The 21,334-nt window shown below is 38.2% G+C and overlaps 3 protein-coding genes across 4 annotated transcripts; 2 read left to right on the top strand and 1 right to left on the bottom strand.

Annotated features, from left to right (window-relative positions):
* Positions 1-80: 80 nt before the first annotated feature.
* Positions 81-6,632, bottom strand: LOC140819312 (T-complex protein 1 subunit beta). Of its 2 annotated transcripts, none has more exons than XM_073179335.1 (12): positions 6,417-6,632; positions 5,855-5,916; positions 5,692-5,748; positions 5,376-5,441; positions 5,188-5,299; positions 4,674-4,802; positions 4,205-4,276; positions 3,842-3,957; positions 3,089-3,165; positions 1,770-2,255; positions 968-1,283; positions 81-423 (listed from the first exon to the last, which is right to left on the bottom strand). In XM_073179335.1, the coding sequence occupies exons 2-12, from the start codon at positions 5,858-5,860 to the stop codon at positions 277-279; spliced, it is 1,584 nt and encodes a 527-aa protein (XP_073035436.1). In that variant the 5' UTR covers positions 5,861-5,916; positions 6,417-6,632; the 3' UTR covers positions 81-276. The 2 variants fall into 2 exon arrangements, with proteins under 2 accessions (XP_073035436.1, XP_073035435.1); XM_073179334.1 differs by having other exon boundaries at positions 5,855-5,888; positions 6,417-6,598.
* Positions 6,633-15,690: 9,058 nt separating this feature from the next.
* On the top strand, positions 15,691-17,412 carry LOC140820189 (uncharacterized). The gene is made up of 3 exons (XM_073180518.1): positions 15,691-16,169; positions 16,245-16,533; positions 16,657-17,412. The coding sequence occupies exons 1-3, from the start codon at positions 15,691-15,693 to the stop codon at positions 17,410-17,412; spliced, it is 1,524 nt and encodes a 507-aa protein (XP_073036619.1).
* Positions 17,413-19,554: 2,142 nt separating this feature from the next.
* On the top strand, positions 19,555-20,130 carry LOC140820187 (uncharacterized). The gene has a single exon (XM_073180512.1). The coding sequence runs from the start codon at positions 19,555-19,557 to the stop codon at positions 20,128-20,130; it is 576 nt and encodes a 191-aa protein (XP_073036613.1).
* The last annotated feature ends 1,204 nt before the right edge of the window (positions 20,131-21,334 follow it).

The raw sequence follows: 21,334 nt of genomic DNA, 5'->3' as shown, positions 1-21,334 counted from the left end.
TCTTGATAATATTAAAAATAAATAAATAAATTATGCATAAAGTCTACCACATTTACTTCAAAATGAAATGAATCACGATATGATAAAAAAGCATCATGCTCACAACATAACAGTTCAGGATCTCCACTCCACAAATAATCAGAGCATCATAATTCATTAGCAAGAGGTTTTCACAGATAAAAGACGTTCGATTATTTTTTTCTAAAAGAACGAAGCAAACGGCGCCTAGGTGGGAGTGGCACATCAAAATTTAGGTGGATAGCCCAACAGTGTCCTTCACATTCTGTCCTCTCTCCTTCGTGGGGCACAGGTGATGATTTCGTCGACCCTCAGAATCATCTCAGCAGCTTCGGTTGCCGAGAGCAATACAGCTTGTTTCACTTTGAAAGCTTCTGATATCCCCAGCTCACCCATATCACCTACCTGAATTGGACCCAAAGCATTAACAGAGAGTGGAAGGGGGGGCACATTAAGTTACATGTACATTTCTGCGAACCTCTTCTAGTCCTCTTGAGGTAAAATTGTTACAAGTGTAACTGATGATCAAGTGGAACGGCGCACAGCGCACCCATATTTGATACCATGATTCACATGTTTTATAAAACCTCCATAAAGTCGGAATGCAAACTATAACATATAGTTATTAAAAGCTCACAATCACACAAATCATGGCTCAAGGCGAAGCAACTACAAAGGCACAAGCTCTTCAATGAAATCTGTTTCTCTGTCACCTAAAAACCAGACCACTAAGTATCATCGGGGATTCAGGCCACTAGAATGCCTTGCTTGGACAAATATATGTATGTGTATCGTCCAACCTAATTACTACCATGGTTGAATGCATGCATATTAATGGAAAACATGATAAGGGAAAGAGCACAACGCAAAATCAAGTTTATATCCAAAATTGAAGAGAGAGCACAACGCAAAATCAAGTTTATATCAAAATTTGAAGATAACCACCCACCGATCCAGAGATGACATCAATCCCCGCACGGCTTTCCGCCTTATGGTGCTCTGCACGAAGTTGAGCGATCAATTCAGCGCTGTCCAAACCTGCATTATCAGCGATGGTAGTTGGAATGGAAACCAGTGCCCGCGAAAAAGCTTCAATGGCATGAGATCTTTTTCCAGGAGTCCTCTTGGCAAGTTCGTCAACTGCTTTTGCCATCACCATCTCTGGCCATCCACCTCCAAGCAATACTCTGCTGTCATTTACTGTTTGAGATAGGACACAGAGAGCATCATGCAGAGATCTGTCAGCTTCATCCAACATGTGAGGGCTGCCAACAGAAAGTGGTTTTATTATAACATTAATTTAACACCACTTAAATTCAAGAGCATTATATTCACTCATTGCAAGTTGGTAGATGAGTACATAAACAAGCATCAGTTACCACCTTGAATGTTTGACAAAATCAAGGTGCAAGCATAATAGAAGACTGAATAGCGTGCTTCATTGATCAATAAAGAAAGCAACATTGTAAATCAAAAGCAAATATCAGTCACAATTAACTAGCAGAGGAAACTTGCAGTAAGCCTTACAGAAGTCCTGGAAATTGAGTTCTATCTTTTCATGTCAACAGCGTTTCATTAAATAGAATTAAAAAGTAAATCTCAGTTCTTACAGCATACCTGATTCAGCAAATAATAAAAATTCCAATATAATATGAACCAGAAACTAAATAGTTGTGCATACCCTTAATCTAATGATCTACGACAATGAGTGAAAACGAGAGAGAACCGGTTAAGACAATCAAATACAGTACCTTGCACCTCTAAGTACGATAGTGCATGCTTTACCCATTTCAACTCCAGAAAAGTGGATCAACTTGTCTTCACCAATCATAATTTCCTCAATTAGCTTGCAGTGTCCAAGCTTAACAGACTCCGGATTATCAAAGGTTGATGCTATTTCACCACCAGTAACAAGAGCCAGCCGCTCGATACCATCAAAATCAGCATGCTCGATTGCAAGCACTCCAGCATCAGCAAATAGTTCCTCTGGGAAATTGTAGATTAACTGTCGGTTAACAAAGCAGTTTATGCCATGATTAATTATCTTCTGCACTTTCTCCCTCATCTTTTCCTTTTCAGCCGTTTCAATTTCAGCAACCTTGGCCATTGAATCAACACGAACACGTGCCCCATAAATCTTCACTTTATCTGTATCCATTGCGGTATTCGCCACCAAAATCTTGGCATCTTCGATCCGTTTTGGTTGGCCAACACCAATTTTCTTGTCTAAAATAAATCTGAAAGTAAAAGAATGTCAACTAAAGAATCAATTCTGTGACGAAATTACCTATCAAATGCAGGGGGGAAACGGGATTCTATCGCTCAATTTTCTTGAGTACCAAGATGAAAACAGATACGAAAAATAAGAATAATAAATGGAGGGGGGAAACGGGATTCTATCGCTCAATTTTCTTGAGTACCAAGATGAAAACAGATACCAAAAATAAGAATAATATTTGTTTTCAAATATAGAGCTGTGGAAAATACTTGGGAATTTTATAGTGCATCCATTAAAAAGGGCAAAGATAATAACAACTCAAGAACAAAGTTACCTAAATCAGAAGCTCAACATGGATAGATAATCCCCAATGGCTTTAGTGAAGTGCTCAACTAACATGGTATTTTAAAGGGTATCTGCTACACATTATCACATACTATAAACACGTTATATGAGATCTCTACTTGAAAAAGACCATTAAGTATCAATATTTCCCTACTGAAAGGCATCTAAAGCCAGACTAGTATGAAGTTACAGCCAGTAACTTAAAATTATTCGACTTAATACGGCATTCAGTGTAAAGTGTAAGCATAAAAAAAATTCTGCCGCATCCTTCAGATATTTCATATTTTGTTGTAAAATTCATGGATCTGAATTTCGCTGTCATCAGACATGCGAGTAATTACATATTGATATAGGTCATGTCAAATTTCAGCGAGCAGATATCGATTACTCTCTTCTAACTGAAAAAAAGCTTATATTCAACATAAACCTCAAACGAGGGAAAACAAGGAGCTCTAAACACATGACAATATGTAATAACTGATTTTTTAATACGTGCAGCAGGCTTACCCCTCATCCAAAAATGAATCTTTCAGTGAACCTCCAGGCTTCTTGATGATCTGAATAGACTCCAAATTGGTGCTTCCCTGTTATTTTCAACCAATCATTTGGATTGATTAGAAAGAAGGTAACAAAAATGCAGAAAACTTCTTCGAGATAATGCAATCGCAATACAAGTAAGCAGAGAACAGGGGGAAAAAAATTTCACTTGCTCTATGCCATACCTAAGACAAGCGCACAAGTATCTTGAATATTTTAAACAATGAGTATTTTTTGCAGAATATACACCAAGTTAAGCAAATTTATAGAACACCAACAATGAATCCACCTTTGTACCATTACTTTACTAAGTCATTCACTAACACCTAAATTTAATACAAGTCCATCGAACCGAATGCTATTCTAAAAGATTAGAGATTTGAAAGAAAATGAAATCCAAGCATGCAATCTTATTTTAGCACCATCATCATCATTGGTTCATAAATTCAATTATGGTTGTGCAGAAACAAGAAGCAAAAGGAATACAATTCTCACATAACTTTTCAACAGAAGAAGTCAAATTGTTCTTACCATCAAAAACTCGTAAAGAGTGATCTAAGACAACCACTCTTTGGTTGACTTGGTAAAAATTCTTCACATCAAGATCTTTACAAGTTAAATTCAATAATATTTGCAGATCAGAAACCCAAAGGGATCTTAAATCATTCTTTCTGACACCCCGGAAATCTGAAGCTAACTAGCTACAAGTGAAGGTAACAATACCTTTAGCCTCATAACTGCATCGACCGCTAGTTTCGCAAAATGTTCTTTATCCTGAGATAGAATCTTGGAGCTCAAAGTAGTCATTGCAATCTTCATCAAATCTTCTTTAAATTTTTCTGCACAAAAAAAGTATTAAAAATTAAAGAAGAATCATGTGAACTCAATCAAACATATGACCTAGTGCTAAACTCCTTTTCTAGTGTCGAATTATTTTCTTAAAGAAAGTGAAATACCCACCCTTGTCACAATAACGTTTTGTTGACTTTCAAACAATGTCAGTGGGACACTTTTGAGATTAAGGATCGACATAAAGCATCAAATGATTTACTACATTAAATGATGAGAAAAATACTAGAGAATCACCTGCATCCAGTTTATTATCCACAACCTTTTCCAGCAATGCATTTCTGGCACACTCTGCTGCCATGCGAAATCCTGATGGAAATGTAAATAAATAAATACAACTTCCAACAGATTCCAAATAAAGCTATCTTCGTAGCAATCATACAAAATGAGAAAGTGATTATGTTAGCTAACCAAAGTAAGATAACACCATCTAAATAATCAAACCAAATTTTCTTGTTTAAAACATTATCACTTAACTAGGAAACAGTAGTGAGTAGAGACAAATATATAATAAGTCAAAACCGCACAAAGACTACATAGATATAACAAATCACCAGTTCTCATACTGTTTCAGCTTGCATGCTGATGAAGATCAATAAAGAATTTTGAAGGAAGATTGCTATATATCCAGGCACACAAAAAAGGATGTACTGAATAAAAAAAAATCACAAATACAAGTGGATAAACTGAACAGCATAAGACACACCTGCAATAATAGTCATGGGATGAATCTTTGCATTAACCAGCTTCTCCGCTTCCCTCAAAAGCTCCCCAGCCAAAACAACTACTGAAGTTGTCCCATCACCAACTTCATCATCTTGAACTTTTGAGATGTCTGACGATGAAATTAAAGTTTTTCCAATACACAAGATACGGTGATATGTTATATCCTATCATTCCCCAAAAAACGTTGCCTCCTAAACAACTCGCTGCTGATAGAAATTCACGCCAAATATACCTTTTCCAAACTAGAAGCTCCTCCAAAGAGTGTCCGACAAGGCGAAAAATGATTATAGACCAAAAGATTAGAAATACTTTACTTGGTCATCCATAAAAAAAATTAAAAAAAAAAACATAATGTCCACCATTACATAATAGTACATAGCAATCAATAGCAAGATCATTATACAAAAGAGTAAGGCACAAAACAGGCAGATTAAGCCAAAAAGCCAAGGAAGCAGAGAGATAAAGGAAAACAAAACAAATGATGCCAAGGATACCAACAAGGACTTTGGCCGCAGGATTGTCAATATGCAAAGACTTTAAGATGGTTGCTCCATCATTCGTGACAGTGACGATGTGACCTCTACCAGTTGATTGCAAGATCTTATCCTGCATAGGAAAATGGTCCAACAATTCACCAAAATATTCAGATGAACTTGATAACATCTGAGAAAAGGTTCCTCACCATTCCCTTGGGTCCCAAGGTTGTCTTCACCAAGTCAGCAATGGCCACTGCTCCAACAAAGGAGGCCTAAAATTTTGAAAGACCATATCTAGTCAGTATAGAATGAATTGATCAAGTCCGCAACTTACATAGAAGACAAATTACTCTGAAGAAGTGGTAATTGAATGGAAGAGTACAAAGATAATATTAGGAAAAATCTAGCAGTGACAATAACACATTCCATGCCATGAACCAGTCTTCTTTGGTTTCTTTTATAAAACAAAACTTAGATAAAAAGATTCAAATTATACGAATAATTAGATGTTAAAAGACTCACCATTCTAGCACGCTCACCCTTTTCTTCTGTAGCCTCATCTTTAAGAAGTTTGTCAACCTAGATATACTCAAAAAATAAGGTGATTACTAACCAGAAACTTACAAGATGAGAAATACACAGAAATGCAACCTCAGCATCAGAAGTGTAGAAGAATCTGACATACCGCCATATGAAAAAATGTGAACGATGAATATGAACTGCAGGCGCTCAAAATAAAATTACTGTCTGGAGAAAAAGAGGAAAAAATGTGCGTTTTTAATCAAACATATCAAAACTGGCAAATAGTCAATATCAAAAAACATATCAAAACTGGCAAATAGTCAATATCAATCCCATCTCAAGGTAAGCAAAATAACTTTAAGAAAACATCTTTCCGTACTTCAGTTTAAAAAGAAAATGAAACTCGGATAGTACTTCAATCACGATAACAGCTAACAGCATTCTTATCAGCTAAAATAATTTTCGGGACAATAAATTTACGCTACACCCACAAAGCAACATCAAATGAGATTGAGATTGAGAATGAACCAAATCAAGGGGAAACCAACTGAAATAATCGTTTTTAATGAAACACCAAGTAAAATGCGCAGACCACAATACACCTAAAATATTAAAAAAAATCAAAGCGACCAGGCAAAATATCTAACATCGGTCACTAACTTCCAACGATCTGATTTAAAATCGAAAGCAGAGCAAATAAATGAATTGCGAGTTCGAAAACGAACCTTCGAGCTGCGAATGAGTGCCGGTGGACAGAATAGACCACGATCTAGTCGAAGAAGTATCTCGAACTGAGAATGGTAGGGTTTTGTGAAGGAAACCCCTTTGTTCTTTCGAAATCAACGGTCGGATTTCAGGGGAGAAAGATAGGGTTTTGAATGAACCGCCGATTTCCAAGATGGACGCCCACGTGCTGTTTGTACCATGACGCAAAAGATGCACGTGAGAGTAGGATATAAGTTAAATAGTGGTGGGCCCATCGGTTTCGGGTTTTCGGGTTGTTTATCCGAAATATCAGTCAATTTGGGTTTGATATATTTGATTAACTTGATGAGTCGTTTAGATCGTGGGTTAAGATGGGTTGTCTGTCATTTATTTTTAAAAAATAACATTTCTACCAAACATCAAATAATTTTTTTTAATTGATTATTTTATGGTTATGTGAAATTTGGAAGATTGTATAATGTATGTAGGGGTGGGCATAGTTTGGTTAAAATCGAAATAACTGACCGGACCGAAGAATTCGGTTTAAATGATTCGGTTTTATCGGTTTTTCTACCGGTTACGGTTTCAAAATGAAAGAAATTCAGTTTTTCGGTTCGGTTTATGGTTTTGATCCCTAGAAAACCGAAATAACCGAACCAGTCATATTATATTTAACTATAGGATTTTTTTTGTATAATGAGCTAATAAATAGGCCTTAGTCATGTGACAAGCCTAATATTGGAAGTTCAAATTGTTACTGAAGCTCGTATTGTTAAATGTATTGAGATTTGAGATGCAAAATCTATGTGAATTTTGGAGTCTGAGAATTGGAATTTAATGACTGTGTATTTCTTTATTGAAGAGCTATTGTTTGAAATTGTATTTCATATTATTATTGAAGCTTAGATTGTTAACTTATAAGTGTATTGTAATCATATATGTTCTACTCATCTATTATCATTGTTTTTTTATATGTGTTGCATCTATCAAGCATCAAGTGATGTATAATTTTATTTCTTAACAAAATATTATATAATCGTATATAACCGACCATATAACCGAACCGTATTACAAAAAAATCGGACTTAACCGTAATAAAATGGTATGCTTTTAGACCAGATATATTCAAAACTGAAAACCGAAAAATCGAACCATTTTAGAGAAAAACCAGATCGAACCGGCCGACGCCCACCCCTAAATGCATGTATAATGAGATTTATATGTTATTAAAACTAAGTGAGGTCTCTTTCTAGTATTTTCAAAATTAAATGTATTCAAAGTAAAATAAAATAAAGTAGGAGATTATTTGAGAAACAAATAATATATTAAAGACTATTTATACTATATATACTACACTTATTATTATTATTACTACTACTTCTATAGCTCAGCATTTTAGAATTGTTTGGTGTCATGGTATAATTTGGAATTTATCTAAAATATATTTTAGTGCAATCTATTTGGTTAATTATATAAATGAACAATTTTTAATTAATTAAATTAATATTTTGTAATGTCAAACAACTTGTGATAAAATATAATGTTTTGAGTATTTGTTCTTTAATATTAAACATCATTTATATTGAAATACGTTAAAATATAAATATATTATGTTCATTTCATACATAATATTTGCATATTATGTTACACACGTGATGCATGGACCTCAACGACTAGTTATTATAATACATGAGTGGTCTAGAGTAACTAATTATAGGGTCATAGTCAGTGGCGAAGCCACACTAAAATCCGGGTAGTCTTAATTTTTTTTAAAAAAAAATTATGTACTTTTTTGTATAATTTTGGATAAATTTGATATTAGCACGGGTAGATCAATTTTAAATATTAAAATATTTATAGTTTAAAATTCTAGCCCGGATAGAGTTGTATTCTTGGCTCCGTCACTGGTCATAGTGTATTTTTTTCTAAAAAATATCCTTATAAAATTACAAATTCTTTTAATTAAAAATATTTTAAAAAAACTTATTTTAATATTTTTTTGACTGAAAAACGTGTAAATTTATTAATTTATGATCAAATCGATAATTACAAAATTGACAAGTCAAAACGAAAAATTTCAGCACACCCAACAGAATGTGCATGGTATGAAACATCAAAATTCGCTAACTAGGTTACTTTAAATGTCGTTCGTCTAACAAGTTGAGATATTATTGCTAAATTGGCTAGCAACTTTTGTAAGGCCTGAGATTTTATCATTGTAATCCGAGCTTAATTAATTGACGAATTGATGTGATCATGGAAGGACAAGCCCGAGGAAGACATGGGTTTTGTGTGAGGCCGGATGACCTCGCGCATATGTGCGGAGACGATGCGCGCATATGCGCGAGCAGCCAAATGCGGAGGCAGAAGACCTCGCGCATATGCACGAGACGAGGCGCGCATATGCGCGAGCGGGTGAAAGTTGGTCAAGAAAACCTCGTGCATCTGCGCGGAGACGAGGCGCGCATATGCGCAAGCAGATAGATTTCCAAGCGCCGAGACAAAGAGTCTCGTGCATATGCACGAACATTGGACGCGCATATGCGCGAGAAGTGTTGGATGAAAAAAAAAAAAAAAAGAAAAAAAAGTGACACATGTTTTGCCATGCATATCACCATGTAGATACCCTCCATTTCATTCATATTTCAGCCAAGAAACCGAGACAAGCCATGGAAATTCTCAAGCTTTCTTAGATCTTAGATTGTTGATTGTGCAAGATCCGACAATCCGATTTTCGATCCGAGCATAGTTCTTTGCTCCTCTAGTCAAGAGCTTCAAAGGGATGTAAGTTTTATTATTTTCCTGCATGGTTCAAAAATTTGGTGTTGGAGAAATCAGAATTTAATTGATATTAGGTGTTCCTGAGATTATGATAGACATGTAATCGAAACCGGATCGAAGAACGGACAACGTATGCAATTGTTATCATTTTCCAACCTATGTTTGATTGGGATTTTGCAGATTTTTGGAATTGTAGTTTGTGTTTGTTATTGGTTATGAGTTGTGGTTCGTATCTGTTGATGTTTGAGTTGCCGGGTATCTTGAGATTGCACCGTTATGCCGTCGAAATTTAACTAGATTGAGTATTGATCAATCAAGTCTTGCTTTGAGTTGTATGTGATATTGTACTTCTCGAATGTCATTCTAGATTGGTATTGAAGGAGAACGAGCAAAGCAAGATTGAGATTGGTTGCGTCAAACCAAGAACTACGAAAAGAAATGTATAAATCAATGTTAAACCGGGATAGATAACTCGAGTAAGATTTAACTTGAGTTCCCAAAACAACATACTAAATTGTTATTGTTTTGATGTGTTTGAAATTCTTGAGATTAATGTGCTTGTTCTATTGATTTATAGAAAGACATAGAATAGAAGATAGATATCGTGAAAGAGTCTTTGGTAGAAGTGGCAAGTCACTGGACGTTTGGTTTATATCGATGCGCTTAGGAGAAGATCGACTCTTATTGTAGATACTCGATATAGTGTACCGAAGTCCGGGAATAAGAACGTACCACCATCTAGAAAGGAAAAGTAGGTGGGAGATTTGTTATGTTCTTGTTCAAACCGGGATCCCTAGATAAGAGTCAAGTCAAAGGTTAAAAGTTAAAGAATTTAACTTAAAGATTTGTATCGATTTATGTTTTCGTAGATTATGATATATGTTGTTTGACAAATGTTTTATGCTTTTGTATACGCTTATATGAAATGCATGTCTCTCACCGGAGTTATCCGACTGTTGTTGTGTTTGTATGTGTGCATGACAACAGTGGAATAGGATCAGGGTCGAGAAGAACATGTGTAATGCCTAAAGTAAAAATTACAATTAGTTGATTTAGTAATATGAGATTAATAAATAATTAACGATTTTTAAAGAAAAAATATGACATAGTTTGGTCATATGAAGTCCAAATGATTTGAAATTTGGATATGACGTAGAAAACTCAAAGATATAGAAGTTCCATGTTTTGAGTTTTGACAAATTTGATTGTTTGACTGGTCCAAAGAGATATACCAGTGTTAAAAATGTTAAATATATTATATTATATTATTAATATATTATATTATATATTATTAATATAATATAATAAAAAAATAAAAAATTGAATTGGTCCACCGCAAGAACAAAGAAAGCAACAGAGACGCGAGGTGAGAGAAGCAAAGAAAGTTCTGATTTTTTCTTTTCAATTTTGCGACTTATTGGTTTATCCAATCGACGAACCGACTTCAGTTTTGGGATTGTTGACACGAGGTCTTCGATTTAAGGTATAAATTTTATATTTTTGGTGATGTTTGAAATTCGTCGATTTCTGGAATAAATCCGATAAATTGTTAAATCATACTGAAATTGAAGATTGTTGAATTGTAGTAGCCCGAATTCCAAATTGGGTAATTAACGGAGTATTGGTGATTAAGAAGGTTTAATGTGTAATTTTGACCGAGTCATGATCGGACGGACCGAAGATGGTTCGGAAGCACCGAAGAGTTCGTAAGGTCCGAAGTGGGTTCGGTGGATCCGACCATTAGGTGTCAAGAGTTGATCGACACGTGGGAGTTCGGACGTTCCGAAGTGTAGGTTCGGTGGATCCGATCATGAGGTGTCAAGAGCAGCTGGACACGTGCATGTTCGGACGGTCCGAAGTGTATGATCGGAGGATCCGATCATGAGCTGTCAAGAGCCGATGGACACGTAAGAGTTCGGACGTTCCGAAGAGGGTTCGGACGATCCGAACATGGCCTATAAATAGTGGTCGGATTTCCTCATTTTGACTCGCCAATTCAGAGAATTCCATAGCATTTCAGTCGTTTCTGACAGGTTCTAGTCTTGTTCCGAGATTTGGGCACTAGCGGGGAGCTGCTGGTCTTGTAGCAGAGCTGTGCTCTAGTTGGGAGCTAGCGGCATCAGCGGGCTAGCGACGGACGAAGGTTTGGAATTTTATCAGTATTTATCTCAGGATTATCTAGTTAAGTCTGGTAGATAAGTTTAGTGATGGTTTTCACTTGATGAATAGGCTTGGATTAGACCTGTTGTCTGGTTGTTCCAGTGGATTAGGATTGCTGTGATAGAGGTACGAAAGTACTATCCGAGATATCCTGGTTGAGTATACATTCTTATATGTGTTGCATGATTATGTGGTGCATTGATATATGTCATATGATGCATGCTATTATGTCACGTTTATTACTGCACGTTGCATTTCATGTTGAGCCGTATCCTCCTTCGAGATAGCCTTTACTGTTGAGCTGTATCTCTTTCGAGATAAGCTATATCTTGGGGCCGCTCAGCCCTGTCTTGTGGACGCATGGACACCGAGAGTACACAGTGGCCGACGGGTCAGGAGGGCTTCGGTGGTCCGGGACATTTTAGGTCCACGTCTGTCTTGTAGTGGATGCAGTGACCCAGAGGTTGGACCGCGCGGCACTATCCACTTGGCGCCTCTAGACTGAGCATTGTTGAGATCCTTTTGTGACTCCTGTTTCTTGACTACCCCGGTATCATGATCATAGCATGTGCATTTCATATAGGTCTGTATACTCATACTTTTGTACTGGGCGTTCTTATCGCTCACGTCCTCGGTTTTGTTTATTCTTGGACACCCCATTCCCACGGGGCAGGCCTCAGGTTGGACAGCTCAGGAGGAGCAGGAGGAGGACGTTGAGTAGCTGGTTGGTTTAGTTTATCGGTATTGTTTTGATTCGATATGGTTGTATTGGATATTTTATTTTTGAGTTATTCTAGACTTCGATTGGGTTGTATAATCGGTATTGTTGTTGACTTTTCCGCTGTTATCTCTGATTATTGTTAATTAGGTTAATTGCATGCTTAGTTTTTGATTAGTAGGTGATTCTGGAACGGGTCACTACATTTATGGTATCAGAGCATGCATGCGATTTTGGGATATAGATTCTGTTTTGGGATTTCCGTTGACCAATTTACTAGTTTCCCCATTCTATGTTGTAGCAATGGCTGACCACTTTGGTGATGAGAGTAGTCAGGGAAGTGTAGGTCGTTGGGGTGACCAGGACGATCATAGATGTCATTCTTTCCATTTCTACTCCGATGGGTCATTCGGTTTTAGCCAAGCGTCTAGTGATGGGTTGTCCTTTAGATTTTGAGGGTAACGATGTTGTTATTTCGTTTTGTTCATTCTCTAAGCTTGATTTCGAGGACGAAATCTTTTTAAGGGGGGGAGAATGTAGTAGCCCGAATTCCAAATTGGGTAATTAACGGAGTATTGGTGATTAAGAAGGTTTAATGTGTAATTTTGACCGAGTCATGATCGGACGGACCGAAGATGGTTCGGAAGCACCGAAGAGTTCGTAAGGTCCGAAGTGGGTTCGGTGGATCCGACCATTAGGTGTCAAGAGTTGATCGACACGTGGGAGTTCGGACGTTCCGAAGTGTAGGTTCGGTGGATCCGATCATGAGGTGTCAAGAGCAGCTGGACACGTGCATGTTCGGACGGTCCGAAGTGTATGATCGGAGGATCCGATCATGAGCTGTCAAGAGCCGATGGACACGTAAGAGTTCGGACGTTCCGAAGAGGGTTCGGACGATCCGAACATGGCCTATAAATAGTGGTCGGATTTCCTCATTTTGACTCGCCAATTCAGAGAATTCCATAGCATTTCAGTCGTTTCTGACAGGTTCTAGTCTTGTTCCGAGATTTGGGCACTAGCGGGGAGCTGCTGGTCTTGTAGCAGAGCTGTGCTCTAGTTGGGAGCTAGCGGCATCAGCGGGCTAGCGACGGACGAAGGTTTGGAATTTTATCAGTATTTATCTCAGGATTATCTAGTTAAGTCTGGTAGATAAGTTTAGTGATGGTTTTCACTTGATGAATAGGCTTGGATTAGACCTGTTGTCTGGTTGTTCCAGTGGATTAGGATTGCTGTGATAGAGGTACGAAAGTACTATCCGAGATATCCTGGTTGAGTATACATTCTTATATGTGTTGCATGATTATGTGGTGCATTGATATATGTCATATGATGCATGCTATTATGTCACGTTTATTACTGCACGTTGCATTTCATGTTGAGCCGTATCCTCCTTCGAGATAGCCTTTACTGTTGAGCTGTATCTCTTTCGAGATAAGCTATATCTTGGGGCCGCTCAGCCCTGTCTTGTGGACGCATGGACACCGAGAGTACACAGTGGCCGACGGGTCGGGAGGGCTTCGGTGGTCCGGGACATTTTAGGTCCACGTCTGTCTTGTAGTGGATGCAGTGACCCAGAGGTTGGACCGCGCGGCACTATCCACTTGGCGCCTCTAGACTGAGCATTGTTGAGATCCTTTTGTGACTCCTGTTTCTTGACTACCCCGGTATCATGATCATAGCATGTGCATTTCATATAGGTCTGTATACTCATACTTTTGTACTGGGCGTTCTTATCGCTCACGTCCTCGGTTTTGTTTATTCTTGGACACCCCATTCCCACGGGGCAGGCCTCAGGTTGGACAGCTCAGGAGGAGCAGGAGGAGGACGTTGAGTAGCTGGTTGGTTTAGTTTATCGGTATTGTTTTGATTCGATATGGTTGTATTGGATATTTTATTTTTGAGTTATTCTAGACTTCGATTGGGTTGTATAATCGGTATTGTTGTTGACTTTTCCGCTGTTATCTCTGATTATTGTTAATTAGGTTAATTGCATGCTTAGTTTTTGATTAGTAGGTGATTCTGGAACGGGTCACTACATGAATAGTGTATTATTTTAACGAAGTAGAGAAGATTATAGTGGGTTATTTTGAATTATTCCTAAATTATTATAATTAGGGATTTTTAATCGTTGAATTGAAATTGGTGAGTTGTTTGTCAGCTCTTATTAATTCTGATTATATATTTGGAGTCTACGAAGAATAGGCTACACGTTGATATAAAGTTTTCGTAATTTGACGGATGTTGTAAAATAGCATATTATTTGAAGTTAATTAATTAGGGTGTATTTGATTTGAGTATTGTGAAATAAAATATACCGGAATATTAATTGTTGAACGATAAGAATTTATAATCGAGCTTTATAATTTTATTGAATTCATTGTTGTTGGGCTATTTGATGTGGTATATTGAGGCTATTATGATTGTGTTGATACGGTGACAATGATCTGATAATTATTGTTGAATTATTTAGATACATCACAAGCCTCGGGATCAAAGAAATAGCCAGATTATTTATATACTCGATTATCAGGTACGTGTTGACGTGCTAACATATGTTGTTATTGTTTAGTATTGATGTATACTATTGCGTTGAACGATGATAAATCACCGGAATTGGGTGATTTGATATTATATTTGTTGTTGTTTATAATTGTTGATATTGTTGATTATCGTTGTTGGGAAACATCTCGTTGGTGTTGTCACGTTGATGTTGTTCGTTCAACGATATTGCTGTCGTCGGAGTTGGAGTTCGACGTATCGTCGATGTTGTTGTTCGTTCGACGATATTGTTGTCGCCGGTGTTGGGGTGCGACGTATCGTCGATGTTGTTGTTCGTTGGACGATATTGTTGTCGCCGGTGTTGGGGTGCGACGTATCGTCGATGTTGTTGTTCGTTCCACGATATTGCTGTCGCCGAAGTTTGGGTGCGACGTATCGTCGATGTTATTGTTGCGTTGTGATGTTGTTGAGGTTGTTGTTGGCTTGATTGTCCAGAGACAGCAAAGGGGATATTTCTGTTATCATTCCAGTTATATTTTATATTGTTGATAATATAACTGTTGTGTATTTTGATGATGACTGTTGTGCATGCTCACCCTTTGAGGGCTGTTTCTGTTGGGCAGGTTACAGGACTATGCGTGAGACAGGATAGTGGTGAAGGACTAGGTGTGTCTAGTCAAACAGTCCTGTGGTTAATAGTAAATAGAAACAGTATGGTTCATTGTCTTATTTGAGTTGTATGTGTGTATTTATTATACTGTTTCTACTACACTGACGTAGATAGTGTGGTAATTGCACTATTTTGTCGTGTATGCATTATATTATTACGTCGTTGAAAAGAAAATTTTTATGCATATGACGTCACATGTTGTATGATTACGTAGCGAGGTTTGGGGCGTCACATTTGGTGGTATCAGAGCATATGTTAGATGTCTGGGATGGTTAGGAGTTGTGTTTGTGATGAGGGAGTTGGATGACGATATTATCTGTGTGTGTCTGTGCATTTGACTTGTTATTGATGATTTCTCGATGTGATTGATTGTTCTTTAGTTGTTTGTGCTTTCATGCGAAAGGTGTGATAATGATTACTGGATTGTAATTGTTAAATGTTATGATTAACAATTTTATTTCCAGTGATGGCAGCTAGAGAACAGGTACACCCACAGGAGGAAACGAAAGATGTTGACAGTGGGTTTGGGCAGATGAATCCATTGCCACCTCCTCCTATGGGACAGGCACCTGCAGATCAGCCTTTATTGCCTGGTGAGTTGACTTTGGCACAGTTCAGCAGTTATCTTCCGCCGAGATTTGATAGTTCTGAGACTGGTGAGCGAGCCGAGGAGTGGATTGAGAGGATAGAGCAGATATTTGTGACCGCTCCGTGTGCTAGGTCTGCTTGGTTACGATTGGCTACATTTCAGCTTTCGCGGAATGTATTATTGTGGTGGCAGACGATTGAGGCCGGATTGAGAGCTCAGGGCCGTACTGTTGATTGGGATGTGTTTCGATCTCGTTTTCTTGATAAATATTTTTCTATAGCAACCAGACAGAAGAAAGAGAGAGAATTCGAGGATTTGAGACAGGGCAGTATGTCTGTTGCTGAATATGAGTCTCGGTAATCTGCATTATTGAAATATGTGCCACATGTTACTACAAATGTTCATGCTAAGATGAGACACTTCTTAAAAAGGTTGAAGTTAGAGTTATTTCACCGTGTGCAATCAAATAACCCGGTATTATTTGAGGATGCAGTGACGAGGGCTGAGATGGCTGAGTTGGTTATGAAGGAGTATGGGGCTCAAGGACGATTATCAGAGCTGACTAGGGAGTTATTGCGACCACAGGGACAGTCTTTTAAATATCGGAAGGGTTCATCTTCTTCATCCTCATTTGGGAAGCGCCGATTTGATTCACGACGTGTTGAGAGTCGTGGGGGTAGTTCTCAGTCTGTTCAGGGGCAGAGAGGGGAGTCCAGAGCAGTAAGATGTTTTCGTTGTGGGGGACCTCATCTGATCAGAGAGTGTACACAGACCGAGATCACCTGTTTTGAGTGTGGCGGTGTTGGTCATCTGGCGAGACAATGTCCTAGTCGTGTGGGATAGCGAGAGCCTAGGATTGCTAGAGGTAGATCCTCAGAGAGAGGAGGACGACAGCCTCAACAGTTTACACCACGACTTTCTGGAGGACAACCAAGTATGCAGGGAGCTAGTCCGCCTCAGGCACGGGTGTATGCTTTGACACGAGAGCAGGCAGAGGAGGCACGAGAGGAAATGATAGCGGGTAAGTGTTATTTATGTCCTTATCCTGCTTATATTCTTGTTGATACTGGTGCCTCGCATACATTTATATCGAAGAGATTTGTGGTTGAGCATCGTATGCGCTCGTCTGCATTGTCTATGCCTCTTTCTGTTTCGACACCTTCTGGAGTTGATATATCAGTTGTATCTATGATATCAGATGGTATTATTTCTTATGAGGGCTATGAGCTGAGATCTGATATGATTATTCTAGAGATGGCTGATTTCGATTGTATTTTGGGAATTAATGTGCTGAGCAGATATTGTGCGACTGTTGATTGTTATCAGCGGGTAGTATATTTTTACACAGATGAGAAAGAGCGTTGGACATTTAATGGGAAAGGTTCTCGTTCCCGTGTTCCGTTGGTATCTACTATCCGGATGTCTCGGTTATTGGAGCATGGACATGAGAGTTATCTTATTTATGCTCTAGATGTGACAGAGAAGAAGAAGGAGCTGGGAATAGAGGAGATACCTGTGGTTGCTAGTTTACCGATGTCTTTCCTGATGAGATTCCAGGCTTCCCACCAGCCCGTGAGGTGGAGTTTGGGATTGAGTTGATGCCAGGTACTTCCCCTATTTCTCGTGCTCCTTACAGAATGGCACCAGCAAAGTTGAGAGAGTTGAAAGCCCAGTTGCAGGACTTGTTGGACAAGGGATACATTCGTCCTAGTGTATCGCCTTGGGGTGCACCAGTCTTATTTGTAAGAAAGAAAGACGGAACGATGTGGCTTTGTATTGACTATCGACAGCTGAATAAGGTAACGATTAAGAATAAATATCCCCCCTCGTATTGATGATTTGTTTGATCAGTTACAGGGAACCTCGGTATATTCGAAGATTGATTTGAGGTCAGGATATCATCAGATACGAGTTAGAGAGGAGGATATTCAGAAAACAGCATTCAGGACCAGATATGGGCATTATGAGTTTTTAGTTATGCCGTTTGGGTTGACGAATGTTCCAGCTGTGTTCATGAGTTTGATGAATAGGGTATTTCAGTCTTATCTCGATCGGTTTGTTATTGTGTTCATTGATGATATATTGATATATTCCAGGAGTGAGACTGAGCATGCAGGGCACTTGCGTTCAGTTTTACAGGTGTTGCGAGATAGACACTTGTATGCCAAACTCAGTAAGTGTGAGTTTTGGTTGGATCGAGTGGTCTTCTTGGGTCATGTTATATCGAGAGATGGGATTTCTGTTGATCCAACGAAGGTCGAAGCCGTGTTACAGTGGTCTGCACCTACGTCTGTACCAGAGATCCGTAGTTTCTTGGGTTTAGCAGGTTATTATCGTCGATTTATTGAGGGATTTTCAAAGATTGCTAGACTTTGACACAGTTGACTCAAAAAGGTGTGCGATTTCAGTGGTCTGAAGCATGTGAGAGGAGTTTTCAGGAGTTGAAGCACCGACTGACGACCACACCGGTGTTATCAATTCCTAAAGAAAACGAGAGGTTTGTTGTTTATACTGATGCATCATTACATGGTTTGGGATGTGTTTTGATGCAGGATCGACATGTTATGGCATATGCCTCGAGACAGCTGAAACCACATGAAACAAGGTACCCTGTGCATGACTTGGAGTTGGCAGCCATTATCTTTGCCTTGAAGATATGGCGACACTATTTATATGGTACCTCGTTTACGATTTATACTGATCATAAGAGCTTAAGATTTCTATTTAGACAGACAGAGAGAATTATGATTGTGAGATTGAATATCATCCTGGTCGAGCCAATCTTACAGCTGATGCATTGAGCCGTAAAGTGAGTTGTACTGCAGATGATGTGAGTCGCTTATCAGCTATGATGATGTCTTGTTGTTCCTTGGGATATGATTTTGATAGCTCGACGACTCCTATCCAGGTATCTACCTTATTAGCTGAACCTGATATATATGGTTGTATTCGTGATGCACATATGACAGATGAGAGAGTTCAGCGTTTGAAGGAGTTGGTTTCTCGGAAACAAGATACTTATTTTAGAGTGGCTGATGATGGCAGTTTGAGGATGAAGGATAGATGGTTAGTTCCTGATGCATCTGAGTTGCGCCAGGGTCTGTTGCGGCGTGCACATTGTAGTCGGTATTCTATCCACCCTGGTGACAAGAAGATGTATAAGGATCTACGTTCTTAGTTTTGGTGGAAGGGAATGAAACGTGATGTGATTGATTTTGTACGTCGATGCCTCAATTGTCAACAGATCAAAGCTGAGAGGAGAAGACCAGGAGGTGTTGAGGAGTTTAGAAGTACCGACTTGGAAATTGGAGCACATATCGATGGATTTTGTGACTCATTTGCTAAGAAGCACTGGAACTATTGATGCTATTGGGGGTGATTGTTGATCGATTGACGAAAGTTGCACATTTTATACCCTATAGCATGAGTAGTACGTATTTGAGGATGGCACAGTTGTATATACGAGAGATTGTACGATTGCATGGGATTCCAGTGTCTATTATATCTGATAGAGATCCTCGATTTACTTCTCATTTTTGGGAAGGATTGCAGACTGCGATGGGGACAGAGTTGAGATTGAATACAGCTTATCATCCTCAGACAGATGGTCAGACTGAACGTACTATCCAGACGCTGGAGGATATGTTGCGTTCTTATGTTATGGATTTTAAATCTGTTTGGCAAACATCTATTCCATTGGTAGAGTTTGCGTATAACAATAGTTATCATAGTAGTATTCAGATGGCTCTATTTGAGGCATTGTATGGGAGACGTTGTATATCTCCGTTATACTGGGATGATGTTGATCGAGCTGCAGTCACAGGTCTTGATATGATTCATGAGATGGAACATAAAGTAAAGTTGATACAACAACGATTGAAAGCAGCTCGAGATAGACAGGCCGCATATGCCAATAAAAGACGAAGACCTTTAGAGTTTCAGCAGGTGCGATTTGACATGAAAGGAAAGTTGGCACCGAGATATGTTGGCTCGTATGAGATATTACGACGGATAGGCACTTTGGCTTATCGATTGGCTCTACCTCCATCTTTATCTGGTATTCATGATGTGTTTCATGTGTCGATGTTGTGGAAGTATGAGCCTGACCCTTCACATGTGTTGGATATTTCTGAGGTTCAGTTAGATTCTGACGTGTCTTATGTTGAGAGACGAGTTTGTACTTTGGATCGATCTGAACGTAAGCTTCGTAGTAAGCTTATACCGATTGTGAAGGTTACGTGGGAACATAGAGATGTCGAAGAGGCCACTTGGGAGACAGAGCGGCATATGAGGGAGCTCTACCCCTACTTACTCTGATGGTGTGACATATATGTTATTTATGCATTTTATTACTGTTGTTGATTAATTTCGGGGTCGAAATTCATTTAAGTGGGGTAGAAATATAATGCCTGAAGTAAATATCACAAGTAGTTTATTTAGTAATATGAGATTACTAAGTAACTAACGATTTTTAAAGAGAGAAATATGATAACTCGAGTAAGATTTAACTTGAGTTCCCAAAACAACATACTAAATTGTTATTGTTTTGATGTGTTTGAAATTCTTGAGATTAATGTGCTTGTTCTATTGATTTATAGAAAGGCATAGAATAGAAGATAGATATCGTGAAAGAGTCTTTGGTAGAAGTGGCAAGTCACTGGACGTTTGGTTTATATCGATGCGCTTAGGAGAAGATCGACTCCTATTGTAGATACTCGATATAGTTAAAGAGTCAAGTCAAAGGTTAAAAGTTAAAGAATTTAACTTAAAGATTTGTATCGATTTATGTTTTCGTAGATTATGATATATGTTGTTTGACAAATGTTTTATGCTTTTGTATACGCTTATATGAAATGCATGTCTCTCACCGGAGTTATCCGACTGTTGTTGTGTTTGTATGTGTGCATGACAACAGTGGAATAGGATCAGGGTCGAGAAGAACATGTGTAATGCCTAAAGTAAATATTTCAATTAGTTGATTTAGTAATATGAGATTAATAAATAATTAACGATTTTTAAAGAGAAAAATATGACATAGTTTGGTCATATGAAGTCCAAATGATTTGAAATTTGGATATGACGTAGAAACTCAAAGATATAGAAGTTCCATGTTTTGGGTTTTGACAAATTTGATTGTTTGACTGGTCCAAAGGGATATACCGGTGTTAAAAAAATTAAAAATTGAATCGGTCCACCGCAAGAACAAAGAAAGCAACAGAGACACGAGGTGAGAGAAGCAAAGAAAGTTCTGATTTTTTCTTTTCAATTTTGCGACTTATCGGTTTATCCAATCGACGAACCGACTTCATTTTTAGGATTGTTGACACGAGGTCTTCGATTTAAGGTATAAATTTTATATTTTTGGTGATGTTTGAAATTCGTCGATTTCTGGAATAAATCCGATAAATTGTTAAATCATACTGAAATTGAAGATTGTTGAATAGTGTATTATTTTAACGAAGTAGAGAAGATTATAGTGGGTTATTTTGAATTATTCCTAAATTATTATAATTAGGGATTT

Source organism: Primulina eburnea, chromosome 18 (genome assembly GCF_022965805.1).
Source record: "Primulina eburnea isolate SZY01 chromosome 18, ASM2296580v1, whole genome shotgun sequence".
NCBI lineage: Eukaryota > Viridiplantae > Streptophyta > Magnoliopsida > Lamiales > Gesneriaceae > Primulina > Primulina eburnea.
This window is presented reverse-complemented; position numbering and strand designations above follow the sequence as displayed.

What these genes read in the sequence shown, in the direction of transcription:
- LOC140819312 (XM_073179335.1), bottom strand. An exon ending in TCCCATGACTATTATTGCAG is followed by an intron (nt 4,277 to 4,673) that starts GTGTGTCTTATG and finishes CATTTCCATCAG; the next exon opens with GATTTCGCATGGCAGCAGAG. An exon ending in ATGCAGTTATGAGGCTAAAG is followed by an intron (nt 3,166 to 3,841) that starts GTATTGTTACCT and finishes TGAAAATAACAG; the next exon opens with GGAAGCACCAATTTGGAGTC.
- LOC140820189 (XM_073180518.1), top strand. Translation starts at nt 15,691, where the DNA reads ATGGCAGCTAGAGAACAGGTACACCCACAGGAGGAAACGAAAGATGTT. An exon ending in GTTGCTGAATATGAGTCTCG is followed by an intron (nt 16,170 to 16,244) that starts GTAATCTGCATT and finishes CTTCTTAAAAAG; the next exon opens with GTTGAAGTTAGAGTTATTTC. An exon ending in AGAGAGGGGAGTCCAGAGCA is followed by an intron (nt 16,534 to 16,656) that starts GTAAGATGTTTT and finishes CGTGTGGGATAG; the next exon opens with CGAGAGCCTAGGATTGCTAG.
- LOC140820187 (XM_073180512.1), top strand. Translation starts at nt 19,555, where the DNA reads ATGGCTCTATTTGAGGCATTGTATGGGAGACGTTGTATATCTCCGTTA.